This window comes from Pantherophis guttatus, chromosome 5 (genome assembly GCF_059756535.1).
Source record: "Pantherophis guttatus breed Tessera chromosome 5, ASM5975653v1, whole genome shotgun sequence".
Lineage (NCBI taxonomy): Eukaryota > Metazoa > Chordata > Lepidosauria > Squamata > Colubridae > Pantherophis > Pantherophis guttatus.
Window position 1 is genome coordinate 25,721,374 of NC_142067.1, and position 16,870 is coordinate 25,738,243.

Sequence of the window (16,870 nt, forward strand, 5' to 3'; positions counted from 1 at the left end):
GGTGTAAGAAAGGGTGGAGTGGAGTGCCTTTGTTATGTCAAAATTAGCCTTAGTTAGATTTGAACTAGTGCTGTGGTTCTTTTAAGCTACAGAATAAATCCTTTTGAATGGATTTATTGGAGAATCTGAATGGCAGAATTATTGTTTTCAAAGTTAGTTTTGATTTTCTTCAAGAATATTGTGGGAATAATATTAAATCAAGATATCAAAATATTTCATTTATCATAGCATCTCCTATAAAGTTTACTTTTTCAACAAATTCTGTTCAAAATATTTAAGTTAAGTATTTAAGTATTTAAGTAAAAATAAAAAGAGAGAGTTTTTTCTAGGTAGAAGATATAAATGAAGCTTTTCTAAATCTGACAATCAGTCTTTCAAATAGCCAGAGACACAAAAAGCCAAAGAGGGTGCAAGTCCATTATGAAGAGAAAGTGGTGAAGTGGTAATGTGGGATTAGATCTTATTTTGCCTCTGTTTTCTCTCAGGGGGAAAACGGAGCTCAACTGGGTCATTGTTATTCCACTGAGAAAATGAAGGAACTTCAGTTAGGATACATAAAGAGAAAATAAGAGAGAATTTAGCTAATTTAAATGTATCCAGGTAACTTAAAGTCACTTGTGTTGCATCACAGGTACAGAAGGATTAGCAGAGATATCTAAGAGACCTGTTGGCAATCTTCAAAAATTTCTGGAGGTCTGGTGAGGACCCAGGAAATTGGAGCAGAGAGAATATTATGCCTATATTCAAAAAGAAAGAAAACTGAAGACTTGTCAATTTGATGTTTAGCAGAGTCTTTGTAGAGAATATCAAGCAACATGCTTGTGGTGAGAAAGAATAGCAAAATTAAGAGAAGCTAGTGTAGTAATTCGTATCAGACTCTGTCTTACTTAATTTAATAGACTAGGATGGTGTTATATATAAGTAGAATGTAAAGAAGATGTTGAGACTCTAGACTCTAGACAGAGTGCAGAGAAGAGCAACAAAGATGATTAGGGGACTTGAGGATTAAACATATAAAGAACGATTGCTGGAACTGGATATGTCTAATCTTATGAAAAGAAGGACTAGGGGTGACATGACAGCAGTATTCCAATATCTCAGGAGTTGCCACAAAGAAGAACGAGTCATGCTATTCTCCAAAGCACCTGAAGGAGGGTAGAACAAGAAGCAATGGGTGGAAACTAATCAAGGAGAGAAGCAATTTAGAACTAAGGAGAAATTTCCTGACAGTTAGAACAATTAATCAGTGGAACAACTTGCCTGAAGAAGTTGTGAATGTTCCAACACTGGAAATTTTAAAGAAAAGATTAGGTAACCATTTCTCTGAAGTGGTATAGGGTTTCCTGCCTAAACAGAGTTGGACTAGAAGACCTCTAAGGTCTCTTCCAACTCTGTTATTCTATTCTATTCTAGAGTATATGTGGTTCTTGCAGAGTGTTTCAATCTCTCCATAAAATAATGAAATATGGGCTGGATGATACTATTGTGAGATGAATCTGCAGATGGTGTTGTGATGGTTCACTTCCTTTCTTCAGAGTCAATTCCAGTAGTTTGGAAAGGAGATATTTTATTATTTGATTTCTATAGCTGCCCAGCTCCGCAGGTGACTCTGGGCAGTGAACATCATAAAATGTAAAAACAAATTAAATACAATTAAAACAGTATAAAATAGATATATATGGTTGCCAAGTAGAAATATGCTGCCTTTGGACCCTCTAATGTGGAGCGCTGCTGGAATCAGTGTTCTCCTTCTGTTTAATATTTACACGAAACCCCTGGGTGAACTCCTTCATCGCCATAGGGTAAGGTATCATCAATATGCTGCTGATACCCAACTGTGTATCTCTGTCCCTAGTAAATTAAGCAATGCTCTGTATACCCTCTATATGGAGACTGTGAAGGTCTGGATAATGAACAATAGGCTTCAACTGAATCCTGGCAAGACTAAGAGGTTTGAGGTTTGAAGGCTTTATATTCTAGGAGTATACTATCTCGGGTGTTGAATGGGATTGTGCTATTCCAAACTAACTCTGTGTACAATATGGGTGTCTTTCGGGACTCACAACTCCTGCCCAAGAAGCAGGTGGAGTTATGACTAGGAGGGTCTTTCTGCAACTTCGTATTGTGCACCAGTTCTATCCATTCCTGGATTAAGGGGCCCTACAATGTACTCTACAGAGGCTGCTCCTGAAGAGTATCTAGAAACTTCAGTTGCATCTGAAAAAATGCAGTGGTACAAGCTGCAGGGGGGCCGCATGCACATGCGGGGGGCACATGTGGGGCTGTGTGCATGCATGTGTGTGGGGCGGGGTGCATGTGGAGGGGCGGGCGTGTGCGGGGGGCATGTGTGGGGGTCCATGCACGCATGCACAGGGGGTAGGGGGCATGTGCGGGGGCTGCGCGCGCAATGCATTTTGGGGGTTCACTTTGGGCACTCGGTCCGGAAAAGTTTAGCCATCACTGGTATATTGGATTATGGTCAAATAACTGGTTGGCATTTATGGTCCTTCGCTGTGTCCTAGGGAAATTTACAACAAAAACATTCAAACACTGGCATTTTGGATTTTGACATTTCTATTTACTTGAACTGCACCTATTCAGAAATAAAGGTTCCAGGCAGGCAGCAATAAATAAATCCAAACCCAAGAAAAATGCATCATAATATATAGCTGGACATATAATTCCATATATAAAAAGCTAACTGTATTTTACAAAAAGGTCAGGAGGTATATAAGTTGTCACTTTATTTAGCTTGCAGAAGATTCACATTTAAACCCAAAGTTCCGGGGTATTTAGATTTGAGCTTTGAGAAGAAGATTTGAATGATATTATATCAATTTATCTCTTTAATTATAAAAAAGGGATTTGCTTTTGGAGAGATTGAATCAGAGGCAAGAAGTGGGAAAGAAGAAGTAGAAAAACAGAAAAATTGTCCAGGTGTAAACATGTTTACAAAGCTGTGCAGCAATTATTCAAGTTTTAGCTGTGCAAACAAAGCTTGTTGAAACTTTACCATCTGTACTTCAATTAACTGAAGAACTTGCCCCAGGGTATCTAAGGAGTTTGTTGACTATGCCGAAGGATGGATGAAAACAAGGATAGAAATGGAATTAATGCAAGATTTCTTATATACAGGTTTTGTGTAGCTTTTGAAGAATTGCAGCTTATTAACAGGGTTGTTTTTATAATACTGCATAGAAATAAACTAACTCATTTGCCATCTGCAACACCTGCATGATTTTTTAAAAATAAAGTTTAGCTCAGCATCTCCACTTTATCAATAGCTTCAGGAGGCAATCTAGTTAAAAGTTATGATACGTCTTTACAGAAATGCAGAATGTCAAAGAGAAGAGCTTAATTTTATTTAACATAAATATATTGAAATTGATAAAATGTTACAATAACAAGTTGTACTTGTGGTTTCATTAGATTTAACATGCATTTAACCTAATAAATTGCAATGCTGTATTTTTCTTTACATACATTAAGTGATTATAGAAAAGTACTCATATTCCAGGTTTGCAGATTTGAAATCTGTTATAAAACCTGAATATCCTTCAATGTATAGGTGTCAAAACAGTTAACATTCTTAAAATAAATAATATGCTGCCATTTTCCCTAACTTGACATATTCCAACCAGTGGGATTAATAATCCAATCATTCTCATTAAATAAATTCAGATTAATGAGCGGCATTATGGGACTTGTGGTCCAAACCATCTTGAAAGCAGTAGATTGAAAACAGGTACCCTGTTAAATAAAATGTTTTGCTCGTATCTGATATTTAAGCAAATAACAGCACATACTAAATTGCAGAGCTCCTATATTTACTGAGACATGTCTCTGCATTTGATCTGTCGCTAAGCAGAGAAACATGAACAGTGAAGCATGAATTACAGCAGCTTTTCAAAACCAGTTTTTTACTCTGCATAATGGGAGTTGATGAGTTTAGTGAGGTAACCTTGTCAGTAATCTACATGTCTCTCTTTGCATTAATGATTTTGTTATGCCTCCTCCCCTGAGGTACTTGACTTTTAAAAGGAGGGATTTGGTGGTAATTCTACACTCAGTTCTGCCCACGCCTATTCACACTTGCTAAACTTACCAAACAAGTGCTGGGCTAAGCATTAAAAATGGTTGGTGACTGCTTTTCATCAGTAAAAGATTTGATTGATCTGCAACTCTGCTTCCATAGCTGTTTTGTTTCCAGAAATTGAGTAGTCGTTTTAATATATGTGCTGCAATGGCAATTGGTGACAGTAATCTTCATTTTAGAACTAAGTGTCAGTTAACTTCATACCAAGCTGATTATAAACTAAGACGGAGTAGTCTACCATCGGATCTCCTCAGAAATGACATTAAAGGAAACTATCAAAGAAATATTAGGAATTTAGAACCCATCCATCCGAGACGCCCTAAGAAAAGACCATCACTCTTTCCAGGTAGGACATGTCAGGAAGTTGCTGTTGCACGTTCTTAATGTTTTCTTTATGTTTTAAAAATACAGAGATTTCTAAACATCTATTACACATAAATGATACATATTTTAAAATACCAAATAATGGTAGCGTACAGTAATAATATTGAACTGAATCACCTCATTGCTTTGAAACATGTCTATTGAAAAATGTAATATTGCTTCCTATATTGTAGCATTTTTGATAAACAGGTTTAGGATGTTACAGTGCTTTTAAGAAAGCACAAACAACCAGATTCTATTTTGAATTATTTGTATGCAGTTTTGACAGTTCTTATTATATCAAGTTCTAGTTCTTATCAATAAAAAACATCATTCTTCTGAAAAACATGCTTTTAAATCCTTGTTTTGCACTGAACTAGGAAATGTTTGCAGTAATCGGTATATTTAATCCTCAGGTGGATTTGTGTTTCTTAATCAGATTTTCAATTAAATAAGGAACAGTAATTTACGGCTTTAATTTAAAATAGTAGAGGAGTTAAGACAACATGTTGATTACTTGTAAATTCATTGTACAGATAGAGAAGTTCTAAAGCATATTAAGAACCTATATTTTTGCATGTGTGCAACAATTTTTTTCAAATACTAAATAAAATATCTGGATAAGAAAGTCAAATTGATTTTAATTCAGAATCCCATTTAAGAACTCATACAGGGTTGATATCAAAGATTTGGGATTCTTGTTTTAAAAAGGACACATCCCCTAAAATTTTAAAATGAAAGCAGATTTGATTTAAGAACACATTATAAATGCAAAAACATTTTAAAAGCCCTGGAAGGAAAAAAAAACATTTGTAAATGACTTTGCATTTTTCGTTTAAATTGTCAGCTATAAGTAGACATCTACAAGGTTTTAACTAAATACAGAGTCAGGTGATTTGGGTGTGTTCTGCTATATAAAACTTCCTGATTCCTGAATCAGATATTTGAATCAGTTATTTCACAACACCTGCTTCATGTGCAGAGTTAAAATCACGTATGGACCTTTTGGACCAGGCCCAGTCTGCATAATTACAGCTAGTCCTTGATTTATATCCACAATTGAGCTCAAAATTTCTGGTGCTAAGCGAGACATTTGTTTAGTGAATTCTGCCCCATTTTAAGAACTTTCTTGCCACATTTAAGTGAATCACTGCAGTTTTTGAGTTAGTTACATGGTTGTTAAATGAACCTAACTTTCCCATTGACTTTGTTTGTCAAAAGATTGCAAAAGGGACCCCAGGACAATGCAACTGTTATAAATATGAGTCATATGAATTTTGATCATGGATCTGAGGGATACTGCAAGGGTCATAATGTGAAAAATGGTCGTAAGTCACTTTTTTCAGTGCCGTGGTAACTTTGAATGGTCACTAAATGAACTTTTGTAAGTCAAGCACTATCTGTATTAGAACTCTAAGATGAGAAGGAACGTACTGAAATATGAGAAGTTTTGGATACAGTTTTCATCTGTATCTTGAAAAAAAATTTTTTTTCAGGAACGTATATATATATATATATATAAAAGTATATGTGGAAATGTACATGCAGTTAGTCCTCGACTTATAATCATTTGTTTAGTGACTGTTCAAAGTTATGATGGCACTGAAAAAGTGACTTATAGCTGGTCCTCACACTTACAACCGTGACAGCATCCCCATAGTCATAGTCAAGTCAGCATGATTTGGGAACTTGGCAACCAGTTCACATTTACAGTGGTTGCAGCAGGATCACATGATTCCTTTTCAGCTGGCTTCTGACAAGTAAAGTCAGTGGGGGAGCTGGCAGGGAACATTGCATGACATAATCCCATGTTGTCTCTCTTAATGACCATGATGATTCAATTAACTACCACAGCTAAAAAGTTCATAAAATTGGGTACTGTCCTGTGAGGCCTTGCCTAATGACAATTTTTATCAGCCCTAATTATGGCAAATTGAGCACTACCTATATATACTGAGCATAAAAGTAATACATACATGACAATGGGGGATTTGTGGTAGGTCCAGGCATTATTTATTTTTTTAGAAAATGTATATAGTTGCCTATTTGCTCACAGCAACTCTAGGCAGCTTACAAACAATAAAAACAATTATAGAAAAAATAAAAAATAAAAATAAAAGATACTAACCCCACCCCACCCAATGACAACACATAGTCAAATAAGCCATTTGATGGGTTCCATCTCACTGTGAGTTCCCCAGGCCCTATGGCAAAACCAAGTCTTCAGGGTCTTATGAAAGAGTGTCAGAGTGGGAGCCAGTTTGATTTTTGAAGGGATGATATTCCAGAGGGAGAGAGCCACCACGGAGAAGGCCCTTTTTCTGAGTCCCACCAGATGTACCTTCTTGGGAGAAGAACTCGCAATATTCCTTGCCTCCCTGCTCTAATGGGTTGAGTGGATGTGACCGGCAAGAGACGGTCCCTGAGATAACCTGGTCCCAAGCCATGAAGGGCTTTGAAGATGACAACTACCATCTTGAATTGCATCCGGAAGCAAATCGGCAACCAATGCAGCTCCCAAAGGAGAGGTAACACATATGCACACTGAGATCTGCACAAAATCATGCGGGCTGCTGCATTTTGAACCACCTGGAGCTTCCAGATGCTTTTCAAGGACAATCCCATGTAGAATGCATTGCAATAGTCAAGGCAGGAGGTAACTAGGGCATGAGTGATTTTTGGTCCAGGAGAGGGCATAACTTGCGCATAACCCCTTAATTGCGCAAAGACTCTCCTGGCCACGATTGCCACCTCCTCGAACAGGAATTGGAAGTCCAAGAGAATCCCCTAGATTACACACTGGGGCAGTGCTACCCTATCCAAGACCAGGTGTATCTACTTACCTTTCCTATCCTTTCTTCTCCCAGTGAACTTGTGAATGGGATTTATTTTCTCCCCTTTTCTTGACCACCAGGATATATATAGTTTATTGAACAACTTAAAGCAAGGATTGCAACTGTTTGCTCAATAGAAGCTATTCCTATTTCTTATTCCTCTATTTCCTACTATTCCAAGGGCCACAGTGAATGCATCTGCTAATACAGTATACAGGCACACTATGCACAGAAACGTATTTGTAGCTTTTGGAGGATGGTAGGATTTGAAAATTATGCATATTTAAGAATCGAGTATTTATTGTACTCAGTGACAATGATGTAATAAAACTTGTTATAATAAACAGATTACATATATGCAGGGAAGTACCAATCATAAAGCTAAACATATTATTTGATTTTGCATTTTACATATAGCACCACCATTAGGCTACGCCTCAAGTAACAGAATCATATGTACTGTATCAACATAAAAATGGTAAATATTAGTGATCAGGATGCCTGAAGAATTTGTTTAATTCTAAGCTGGTCAAGACTAAATGTGTATCAGGATAAAATAGAAAAATATAATAAACATAATTGATGGTTTCAATTGCCCCTCCCCCACATAGACAAAGTCTTAACTCAAATAAAATGCTCTTCAATCTCCCTTTTAAAACGGTTACATGGGCATTAAATCAGGCAGACATTAAATCATGCCAGAGAGACTGCTTTCCTATATTTAGATTTTATAATTTGGTTTAAATATCTAACAGGTTTCATGAGAATAAAGGAACTAACAAGGAATATAATATTGGGAAGAAATATAGGTCCAGTTGCACACCATATCAATATCCTTAATCCATTGCCTCAAAGCTACTATTGCACATTCATGCCCAAGCATTCAAAAATGAGTTCAATAGAATCAAAGAATTTCCAGTTACCATATTTTTCAGACTATAAGACGCTCCAGAGTATAAGATGCACATTAGCTTTAGAGGAGGAAAACAAGAAAAAAAAATCTGCCTCTGCCTCCGCAGCCTGTTTGCCGCCGCCACCCATTTGCCACCGCTGAGGCTTGTTTGTGCCTCCCATTTTCAGTCACCCGTTCGCCGCTGCCTGTTTGCCGCCGCCACACCCCATTCACCCCTGCAGCCCGTTTGCTGCTGTTCATCGCGAATGGGCGGCGGCAATAGGCAGCAGGGATCACCAGCTGATTGGCACCGCACCAACCCCCACTCCCTCACCACAATATTTGCTATATAAGACTCACAGACATTTCCACCCATTTTGGGGGGGGGGAATGTGTCTTATAGTCCAAAAAATACGGTATTTTATTTCTGTAGACCAAGATAAAATGTAATTAACAATAATAATTGGAGGAATCAAACTTAGTGAAGGACTCAGATAAATGAAAGTATGTGGCCAGATGCTGCTCTCATTCTTACTGATACCAGGCTTGCTGTGAAGAGACACAGAAGGAAACTTGAAATAAGTCCTAAGAAATTTAGTTTGGCATTGATTCCCATTTTGGCTTTATAGTTCCCCAAAATTATTTAAATAAGCAGAGGGGAGGCAGCTTCAAAAGGGTATTTAGATAAGCTTCAGATCAGACTATAATTCATTGGTATGTGTATGTGAGTAAATTGAGGGAATATATGTATTATTAAAGCAAGGAAATCTTAGTAAATTGGAGCAAGACAGGCTGAGCCTAATGCTCAGTAGATCTAGAAGAATGTGCTGAACAATATATATTGAATCCTCCTGGTGATCTGCCCAACTGTTCTTTACTGTGGAGAGTGACAGAGATTTATAGTATAACAATTTATGCAAGAATCACCTCTTCCTGGATCTCTTGGATAAAATATTTTTCAAAGTACATAATACAATTTATGAATCCAAGGTCTTCAGATCTTATGTGTCATCCTGTGATGTTCCATGACTAAAATGTCACAGAATTCTAAGCCTAATTCTCACATAGGTTTAATAGAAAACTTTTAATGGCAAATATGAGCAAAACACTACTCACTTGTATGACTTTTTTAATATATTTCAGTTGCAATCTGGGAATACTCTGAGGCCACAAAATAGATTCTGGGGCAGGGGGTTCAACACAGTGGTGGGTTTCTCCTAGTTCGGCCCGGTTCAGCCGAGCCGGTAGCAGTGACGATATGACGTCACTGAACCAGTTCTCTTTGTTCGGGAGCTGGGCCCTCCCGCCCCCCTCCGCGTTATTCTTACCTTTTATTTGGCCCCGTCCCCAATTTTTTGCTGCCTCCCGAGTCCCAGCTGATTGGCTGGAAGGAAAAAAACTGTTTAAACTCTTGCCGCGGGGCTTCAAAGGGCCACCCTACAGCTGATCAATGTTAAAAGGCAGTGTGGTGGTAGACCAGTGTGCTCAAAAAACAAATGGGTAGACCAGGACGCTCCAAAAACAAATGGGTAGACCGGGACGCTAAAAAAAAACAAATGGGTAGACCGGGACGCTAAAAAAAAACAAATGGGTAGACCGGGACGCTAAAAAAAAACAAATGGGTAGACCGGGACGCTAAAAAAAAACAAATGGGTAGACCGGGACGCTAAAAAAAAACAAATGGGTAGACCGGGACGCTAAAAAAAAACAAATGGGTAGACTGGGACGCTCCAAGAACAAATGGGTAGATCAGGACGCTCGAAATACAAATGGGTAGACCAGGACGCTCCAAGAACAAATGGGTAGACCGGTACAGCTCTACAAGCAGTTAAAAGCCTGGTAGACCAGTACCTCTGCTAAATCCTAAAGAATTGTCACATGACCATCAAACCACGCCCATAAGCCACACCCACAGAACTGCGTCTTGTCAAAAGACAAGAAGCACTCATAACTAGTGATCATTGGAACTATACTATTATTCCAAACCACTGAAGTCACATGACTAAGCTAGCAGGGCGTTGATCATAAAGACCTCCAAGGTTACTTTCTACTCAGTCATTCTATATTATGTAGGAGGGGGTTCTGGGGATTGCTTTCCAAGTATGCACAACTTTGGGATGAGACATAACTTTATTTAATTGCATTTAATTGTATTTCAATGTGTTTCATAATTTTCTTTAATATATTCAGAACTAGAGGTACTTGCATTTTCTGTACAGGTTTTTCAAGATTTATCCAAGTGTTCAGGAACTGCATGGAGATTTAGTTTTTCAAGCTGTGCACTCAATCTAAATTTATGTGACTAGGAAAATCATGAATACATTCTGCATGCTACAACATTGCTTCAGAAAGCATAGGAGCTTCTATGCTTGATTTGGCATGTTAGAAGTTTAAAACTTCATGGAGAATTTAAGCTAAAGTTCTTCCTTTGAAACCTATCTGTATGTGAACTGGGAATTTTTGACAGGCAGAACTGTTTTGACTGATCCTTATATTTTCCATATACTGTAGAACAAAAAATATCCTGAAATATTTTGTTCTTTCAGGCTTATAGGAAAACTGATTATTTTGTTGTGATTATTCTAATCTTGTTACAATTAATTTACCATTTGTTTGTTTCTTCCCATGAAAGGAGAAAAATTGAGTTTAGGTAAAAAGTGTTTTGAATCTTATAGCGCTGATGCCTAAGGGTATTAGAAGCTGCTGATGGTGATGCAGTTAAGGTCCAAGTTCAAAACCACTCTAAGCCACAGAATCCACTTAATAAATTGGAGTTAATTATAATCTGTCAACCTAACCCATAAGATTCCAATTGGACTAGTCATCTGTAGCACATGGAATATAGATTCTGAACACCACTGTTTGGAGAGAAAAAAAAAACACCAATGGAAAACTGGAGCAAGATCAAAAGAGACCTACTAAAATGGGGAATGTCTGAAAATTAATCCCTATGATGAAAGATTAAAAGATCCAAGTATGTTCAGCCTACTATAACATTTGAAATATTGGTATTTGAACATTTGGAAATACCTGTACACATAAGGCACAAGTATAGGAGAGGGCATTTTTTGCTTGGCAATAGTACACATGAAAAAGATCTGGGTGTCCTTGTCAATCACAAGTTAAACATGAACCAGTAGTGTGATGATGATACAAAAAAGACAAAGACAAAGTCTTGAAAAAGACAAAGACTATCTTAAAGTGCATCAATAAGAACAAGACTTCAGATTACATAAAGTAATTTTCCACCGGACTCTGTTCTGACCAGGTCCCCACTGATAAAAAATGTTGGACAGCACAGGGCCCCGGATAGCATCGTGTGGGGCCTGATAACCTCCTCCCAAGTTAACCTGGAATCATTACTGAACACTTTTAGGGTGCATTAATTTAACTGTGTCTACATCTAACAGTATAATCCAGAATATTATCATATTCTGCTGGAGATTTAGTTGAGATTCATCTCTACACTATGTCCAATGCATTCTCCTGAACTACTAAACTAGTCTGTCAAAAAACAATGTTAGTGTAGCATGGTTTATCTCTGATTAATCCATGCTAAATCCTGTTATTTGTACCATACTTATCCTAACTTTCACAAATATGTTGCCTTTTGCAGTAAAGATCTCAAGCATACAGGACAGTAGTTTATTGAGACCTTCTATTTGTGCTCTTCCAATCTTCTGGAACTTTGTTATTCTCATGGGAGTTCTTTAAGATTACCAATAGTCCATCTAATACTGGAGACTTGAATTCTTGACAAGTTCTCAATTATTTTTTCTTGTCTTTCCAAGTTTCAGTTTCATCCTTTTCTCAGTGGCATAACCATGATCAGCTAGAACCCTATTGGAGATCTAACAGAAGACAGACATGAAACAAGAATTAGGAAGTCAGCCTTCTGATTATTACCCATTACCACTTCGTCATTTTCTTCTTGAAGTCAACCTAAAGTCTGGCATAGTTTTGTGCTGGTTAATAGACAAGAGGAAAACATGGTAAAGTGGTTGTTTATTCATACTATAGTTTAATGGCTCATCCTTGTGCTGCGCTAACATTGGTTTCTGAAGCCACTTGGGGGCAGCAGAGGAACATGTTTCTCACAGGAAAAAACAAATGTAATAAGTATCTGCATTTGAATCCTACATTTTATCCATCCTAAGATTTGATAATGGTATTTCAATTTCTCATTCATCAGCTTTGGTCTACTTGGGAAGGAGGTTGAGGATTTTTCTTTTTCTGATATTTTTACAGGTAGAAAATATGCAAATCAGTTCCTTTTTTCAGGTCATACAGGTAGAATTGCTGATTTGCATTTCAACTGGTAATTCCAGAGCAAGGCAGTTAATGTACACCATACCATGCATGGCCAGTTTTGTGTGTTATGAAAGTACTTGTTAATAGTATACTGGCAGATGCTATGAGAACAATTCTATTATAAATATTTTGATCAGAGGACACTAGACAAAATGGTTCAGAAAAGAAATGGACATTAATAAGTAATTTAAACTTTGGAGCAGAGCTGGTTCAATAAATTAAGTATTTAAGGTTGTTCTTTAAAAATGCATGAAAAGATGCCCTGGTCCTATGTCAAATTATAATAGAAAAGGACATTTTTTCATTCTAAATATAATTGTGCATTTTATTTTCCTCAAATTATAATGTTCATCAATATAGTAAATTTGTATTTTAATTTTACTAAACTTATTAGAAGTTTTAAATTATATTATATCTGAAGTTTAATTGCTATTTTGTATGCTTAATAAATTTGTACCTCTTCAATCTGAAAGCTTCTAGGTCAGGTTGTAGCCATCAATTAAAGTAATTTAAAATAAAAAATGAGACAGGAAATTGCATAAGACCTTTAAAAACTGATCTGATTTCATACTGTTCTGAATTATACATCAATGTTGGCATCAAGGAAGCCATTCAGAGAGGAACAGGTTCTTTCCTGTTCGCTAATAAGTCTAACTTTAGAACATGGGGCACCAAGAGCAAGCTTAAAATTTAAAATGTAGGAACAGGCTTTTTTCCAGATATACAGACTGCAGCCATTAAGAGCTATTGTCAAAATTAGAAATGTTTTCAGAAATGGACAGTGAACCAATGACATTATTTAAAATTTTGCAATAATTATATTTTGCCTGTTCCATTCAGTAGTCAATGCCTGTGTTTTGATCACCTGAGAAATCAGCTGAGATATCTCAGCATTCTTCAAGGGTAATTAAAAATGGATACGAAATGACTGCAAGTGGGCAGATCCTGATTTTGCAAGGGTGCATCTGAGAGCCAGGGATGTTTGCAGCATAGGTCAAAAAAGTCAAGATAGTGGCCACAATGTAGTGATCGAAGCTCTGCCTCTGTAATGGGATGTGAGAATGACCTTGGGAGGTAGGAGAGGGAGCCACAGACTAGGTAATGGTCAGAGAAGAGCAGCTGAGTTTCCAGAAGGATTGGGGCATAGCAAATGTCTCAGAAGGACACCCCCCCCCCAATTTCTTGGACTGTAAAGATGAAGTGCAAGAGATGTACTTTCAGACTTGAAAGATTCTGTTAATGTAATCTTACAATAAAGATAGAATTAGTACTTCAGGGTGTGCTTCTTGTCTCAATTACTTCTGCTGACATCAGTCTTGCAAGTGCTGCTTTTTGGAGTTGTGTTCAGAGAGGGTTCTGGAAGTAATCAAAAAGGGATATGAGGATTTTATTATATTCTATGAGAAATCACATATGTTTGTGGTACATAAATAAAGGGTACTATTTATGGCTGTTTGGATATACACTATTTTTAAATCAGTAGCAACAAGATATAATTGGTATAATTGATGGAATTGAAGAAATTTTCAGAGGGATAACTTGTGTTTTTATTGTCACACTCACTTATGGCATTTTAAATACTACCATATTTAATATAATATACTGTATAGCCTTTTTGGCTATGTGTGCTAGAAATCTGTCAAAAGCCTTTCTTTCTTTCTTTCTTTCTTTCTTTCTTTCTTTCTTTCTTTCTTTCTTTCTTTCTTTCTTTCTTTCTTTCTTTTTCTTTCTTTCTTTTTTTTCCTTCCCTCTCTTTCTCTCTCTCTTTCTCTCTCCCTCCCTCCCTCTCCCTCTCTCTCACACACACATGTACATGCGCATATGTATACCCATACATGCACATACAAATACACAGTGTATGCATAGAATCTTGTCTGTGGAAACACAGTTGCTCATCATATGGAAAGTCCTCTATTTTTGCAAACAAATACTGCTTAATGACAATATTCCAGACACTGAAGCCCTGTACAAAGTGCCCATATATGGGTAGTCCATAGTCATCCAGTTCAGAGTAGTGACAATTTTTAGGGCTCTGTTTTTGTAAAATATACCTTAATTTTGGGGGGGGGGGAGAGTAATCAGGAAGTCTCTTTGATTTCAGTACAATTTTCATTTCTTCTGCTAAAGCAGGTGGCCAACTTGGTACAGAAAAGGGATGTTACTGTAGCTTGGCCATATCCATGAAATAAGGGGCATACATAGAGGGGCTTTCATATAGTAAGCCATTATTCCGCTGGCTGCTGTCTCTTTAAATCTGACCCAAGACAAAATGGTATCGGCAGCCGCTCCGATTTGTCTGGTGCCGAGAGAGAAGAAGAACCCAAACAACTAAGGCAGCGCGGAGAAGCGCCGGGCAAAACCTGGGGGAGGAGGAGAAAAGAGGCACCGTCACTGCACCCTCTGGATGGGTGCAGTTTGGGCTTTACCGCAGCATGATGCAGTTGTTGAGAATTAGGCGTTGTTGTTGTTCTTGGGAGGGAAGCAGCTGACAAGGCGGCGGCGGCAGCAGCAGCAGCAGCAGCTGGCATCAAAACAAAACAAAACCACTCCGGCTGGCTTCCCATCTTCCGTCCCGCGCGCCGGGGCTGCAAGAGAGGAAGGCCCTTGAAGCTCTCGTCGGTGGCGAATCACCGGGCCGCCCCGGTTGCCTGGGCTGCTGCGGGGCGTTTTGCAGGAAGAGGTGTTTTTCCTTCCGACCGCTCCTCTCTAATACCCGGCAAGGAAGAAGAAGGAGACAGCGGCGTTCATGCAGCAGTAGCCGCAGCCCACAACAGCAGCAGCAGCAGCAGCGGCGGCGCTTTAAGCGAGCTGGTGGATGGTGAGAAGGGGCGCTTAGACTCTTCCCGGGGAGACGCTCCGTGCGATGGGGAGGCGGCACGCTCGGTGAAGGATGAGCCGAGGACAAGCATCGCCAAGGCTGCTTCGTTCATTGTCCGTGGACGAGAGAGCAGCAGCAGCAGCTGCCGCTACTGCAGGAGCAAGCGCCCCTCAGGAGCGGAAGGAGAGGCTCTGCGGAGACTTCATTTCCTCTCCTGACCCCTCCGTTTACATCACTAACTGGTGACAGTCCCATCTCGCCGGCAAAGTACCTGCCGCTCGACGAGCTGCTCTCGGAGAATCTCCTTGTATGCCGCAACCATGGCCAGCCAACAGGATTCCGGCTTCTTTGAAATCAGTATCAAATATTTACTGAAATCCTGGAGCAATAGTGAGTGAGCTTCTTCCCTCTCTCTCTCTCTCTCTCTTTTTTTTTTTCCTTTTTTCTTTCTCCACCTCCTACAGAATTGCTGGTAGCATGAACCCAGTGCATCCTTGCCTTGGGGCTGATAGCTTGGTGACCAAGTGATGTCTTTCTGTGGGGAGAAGGCTCCCATGATGTACTTCGCTAGCAAATCATAATTGCGGTTGTAATTATAGCTATGATTATAATCATCATCTTTAGGAGGAAGGAAGGATTTCACTTCCTACCTGGTTTTGCTGGGATTTTCAAAAGACCTCTCAAGTTCATCTTTTGAATCTAGAGAAGAGCAGGGTGGCATGATTTTAGTTTACCATCCTTAAATGTTTTTGCTTGGTTTTGTGACTTTCATTTGTGGGGAGAATGGGTCTTCAGCTGAATAGCAGCACTTGACATATTTTGTGTTTCTCCTACAGGGAAAAATGATAAATCATCTTAATATTTTTACATATTTAACTGAATAATAGAGTAAGGTAGGAAGGATGGACTCCTGGTATAATAAACTATTCAGTATTCACACTCTCCCCTCTTTTCTGGTTTTATTGCCTCCGTTATATTTGCGGTAAAGGATTCTGAACCAAATGAGAGAGATCCACAGTGTAAACAAATGGGGCTGGAGCTATGCAATGTTTGCAGAGGTCACTATTACTGATAGTAATTAAAGTGGCCTTTATTCTATTTTTTTATATGTAGGAAACATTCTTTAAAATAAAGCTTAGTGAATGTCAAGAATGTACACTAGTAAAGTGAAGTTAATTAAAGCCTCTAGTCTGTCTACTTCGATTCTTTTCATAAGTGAAATTTCATTTGAGAAATGTATCCTGTTCATGCCTATTTTACGTCAGCATACTTGAATGGCATCAGATTCTACCCACTTTTACATGGTGCACAATTATTAAGCAAGTGAGTATTTTGACCATATTTTTTTAAAATTATTTTTATTATTCATATGCCTATGCCGCCCACTCTCCAAGGACTCTGGGCGGCTTACACCAAAGACAGTATACTAAATAGCATATTGCCCCCAACAATTTGGGTCCTCATTTTACCTACCTCGGAAGGATGGAAGGCTGAGTCAACCTTGAGCCGGTGAGATTTGATCCGCTGATCTGCTGAACTAGCAGTCAGATGAAGTA

At 38.4% G+C, this 16,870-nt stretch overlaps 1 protein-coding gene and 1 long non-coding RNA gene across 8 annotated transcripts in view; one reads left to right on the forward strand and one right to left on the reverse strand.

The window, feature by feature from the left end:
* FRY (FRY microtubule binding protein) overlaps positions 1-16,870 on the forward strand; it is a 179,952-nt gene that overhangs the window by 26,520 nt on the left and 136,562 nt on the right. For 2 of the 7 annotated variants that reach the window (XM_060686265.2, XM_034411106.3), the window contains exon 1: positions 4,049-4,442. The exons of 3 other annotated variants lie outside the window; for them this stretch is intronic. In XM_060686265.2, coding sequence (XP_060542248.2) covers positions 4,244-4,442 — 199 coding nt within the window. In that variant the 5' untranslated portion in view covers positions 4,049-4,243. Of the gene's footprint in view, positions 1-4,048; positions 4,443-15,065; positions 15,705-16,870 lie in introns of those variants that run through there. 2 more of the 7 variants (XM_060686266.2, XM_034411124.3) reach the window with 1 other exon arrangement.
* LOC132710314 (uncharacterized) lies at positions 13,712-15,054 on the reverse strand. Its single transcript, XR_009621023.2, has 2 exons — positions 14,923-15,054; positions 13,712-13,852 (listed from the first exon to the last, which is right to left on the reverse strand). It is a non-coding gene; the product is annotated as an uncharacterized LOC132710314 (long non-coding RNA).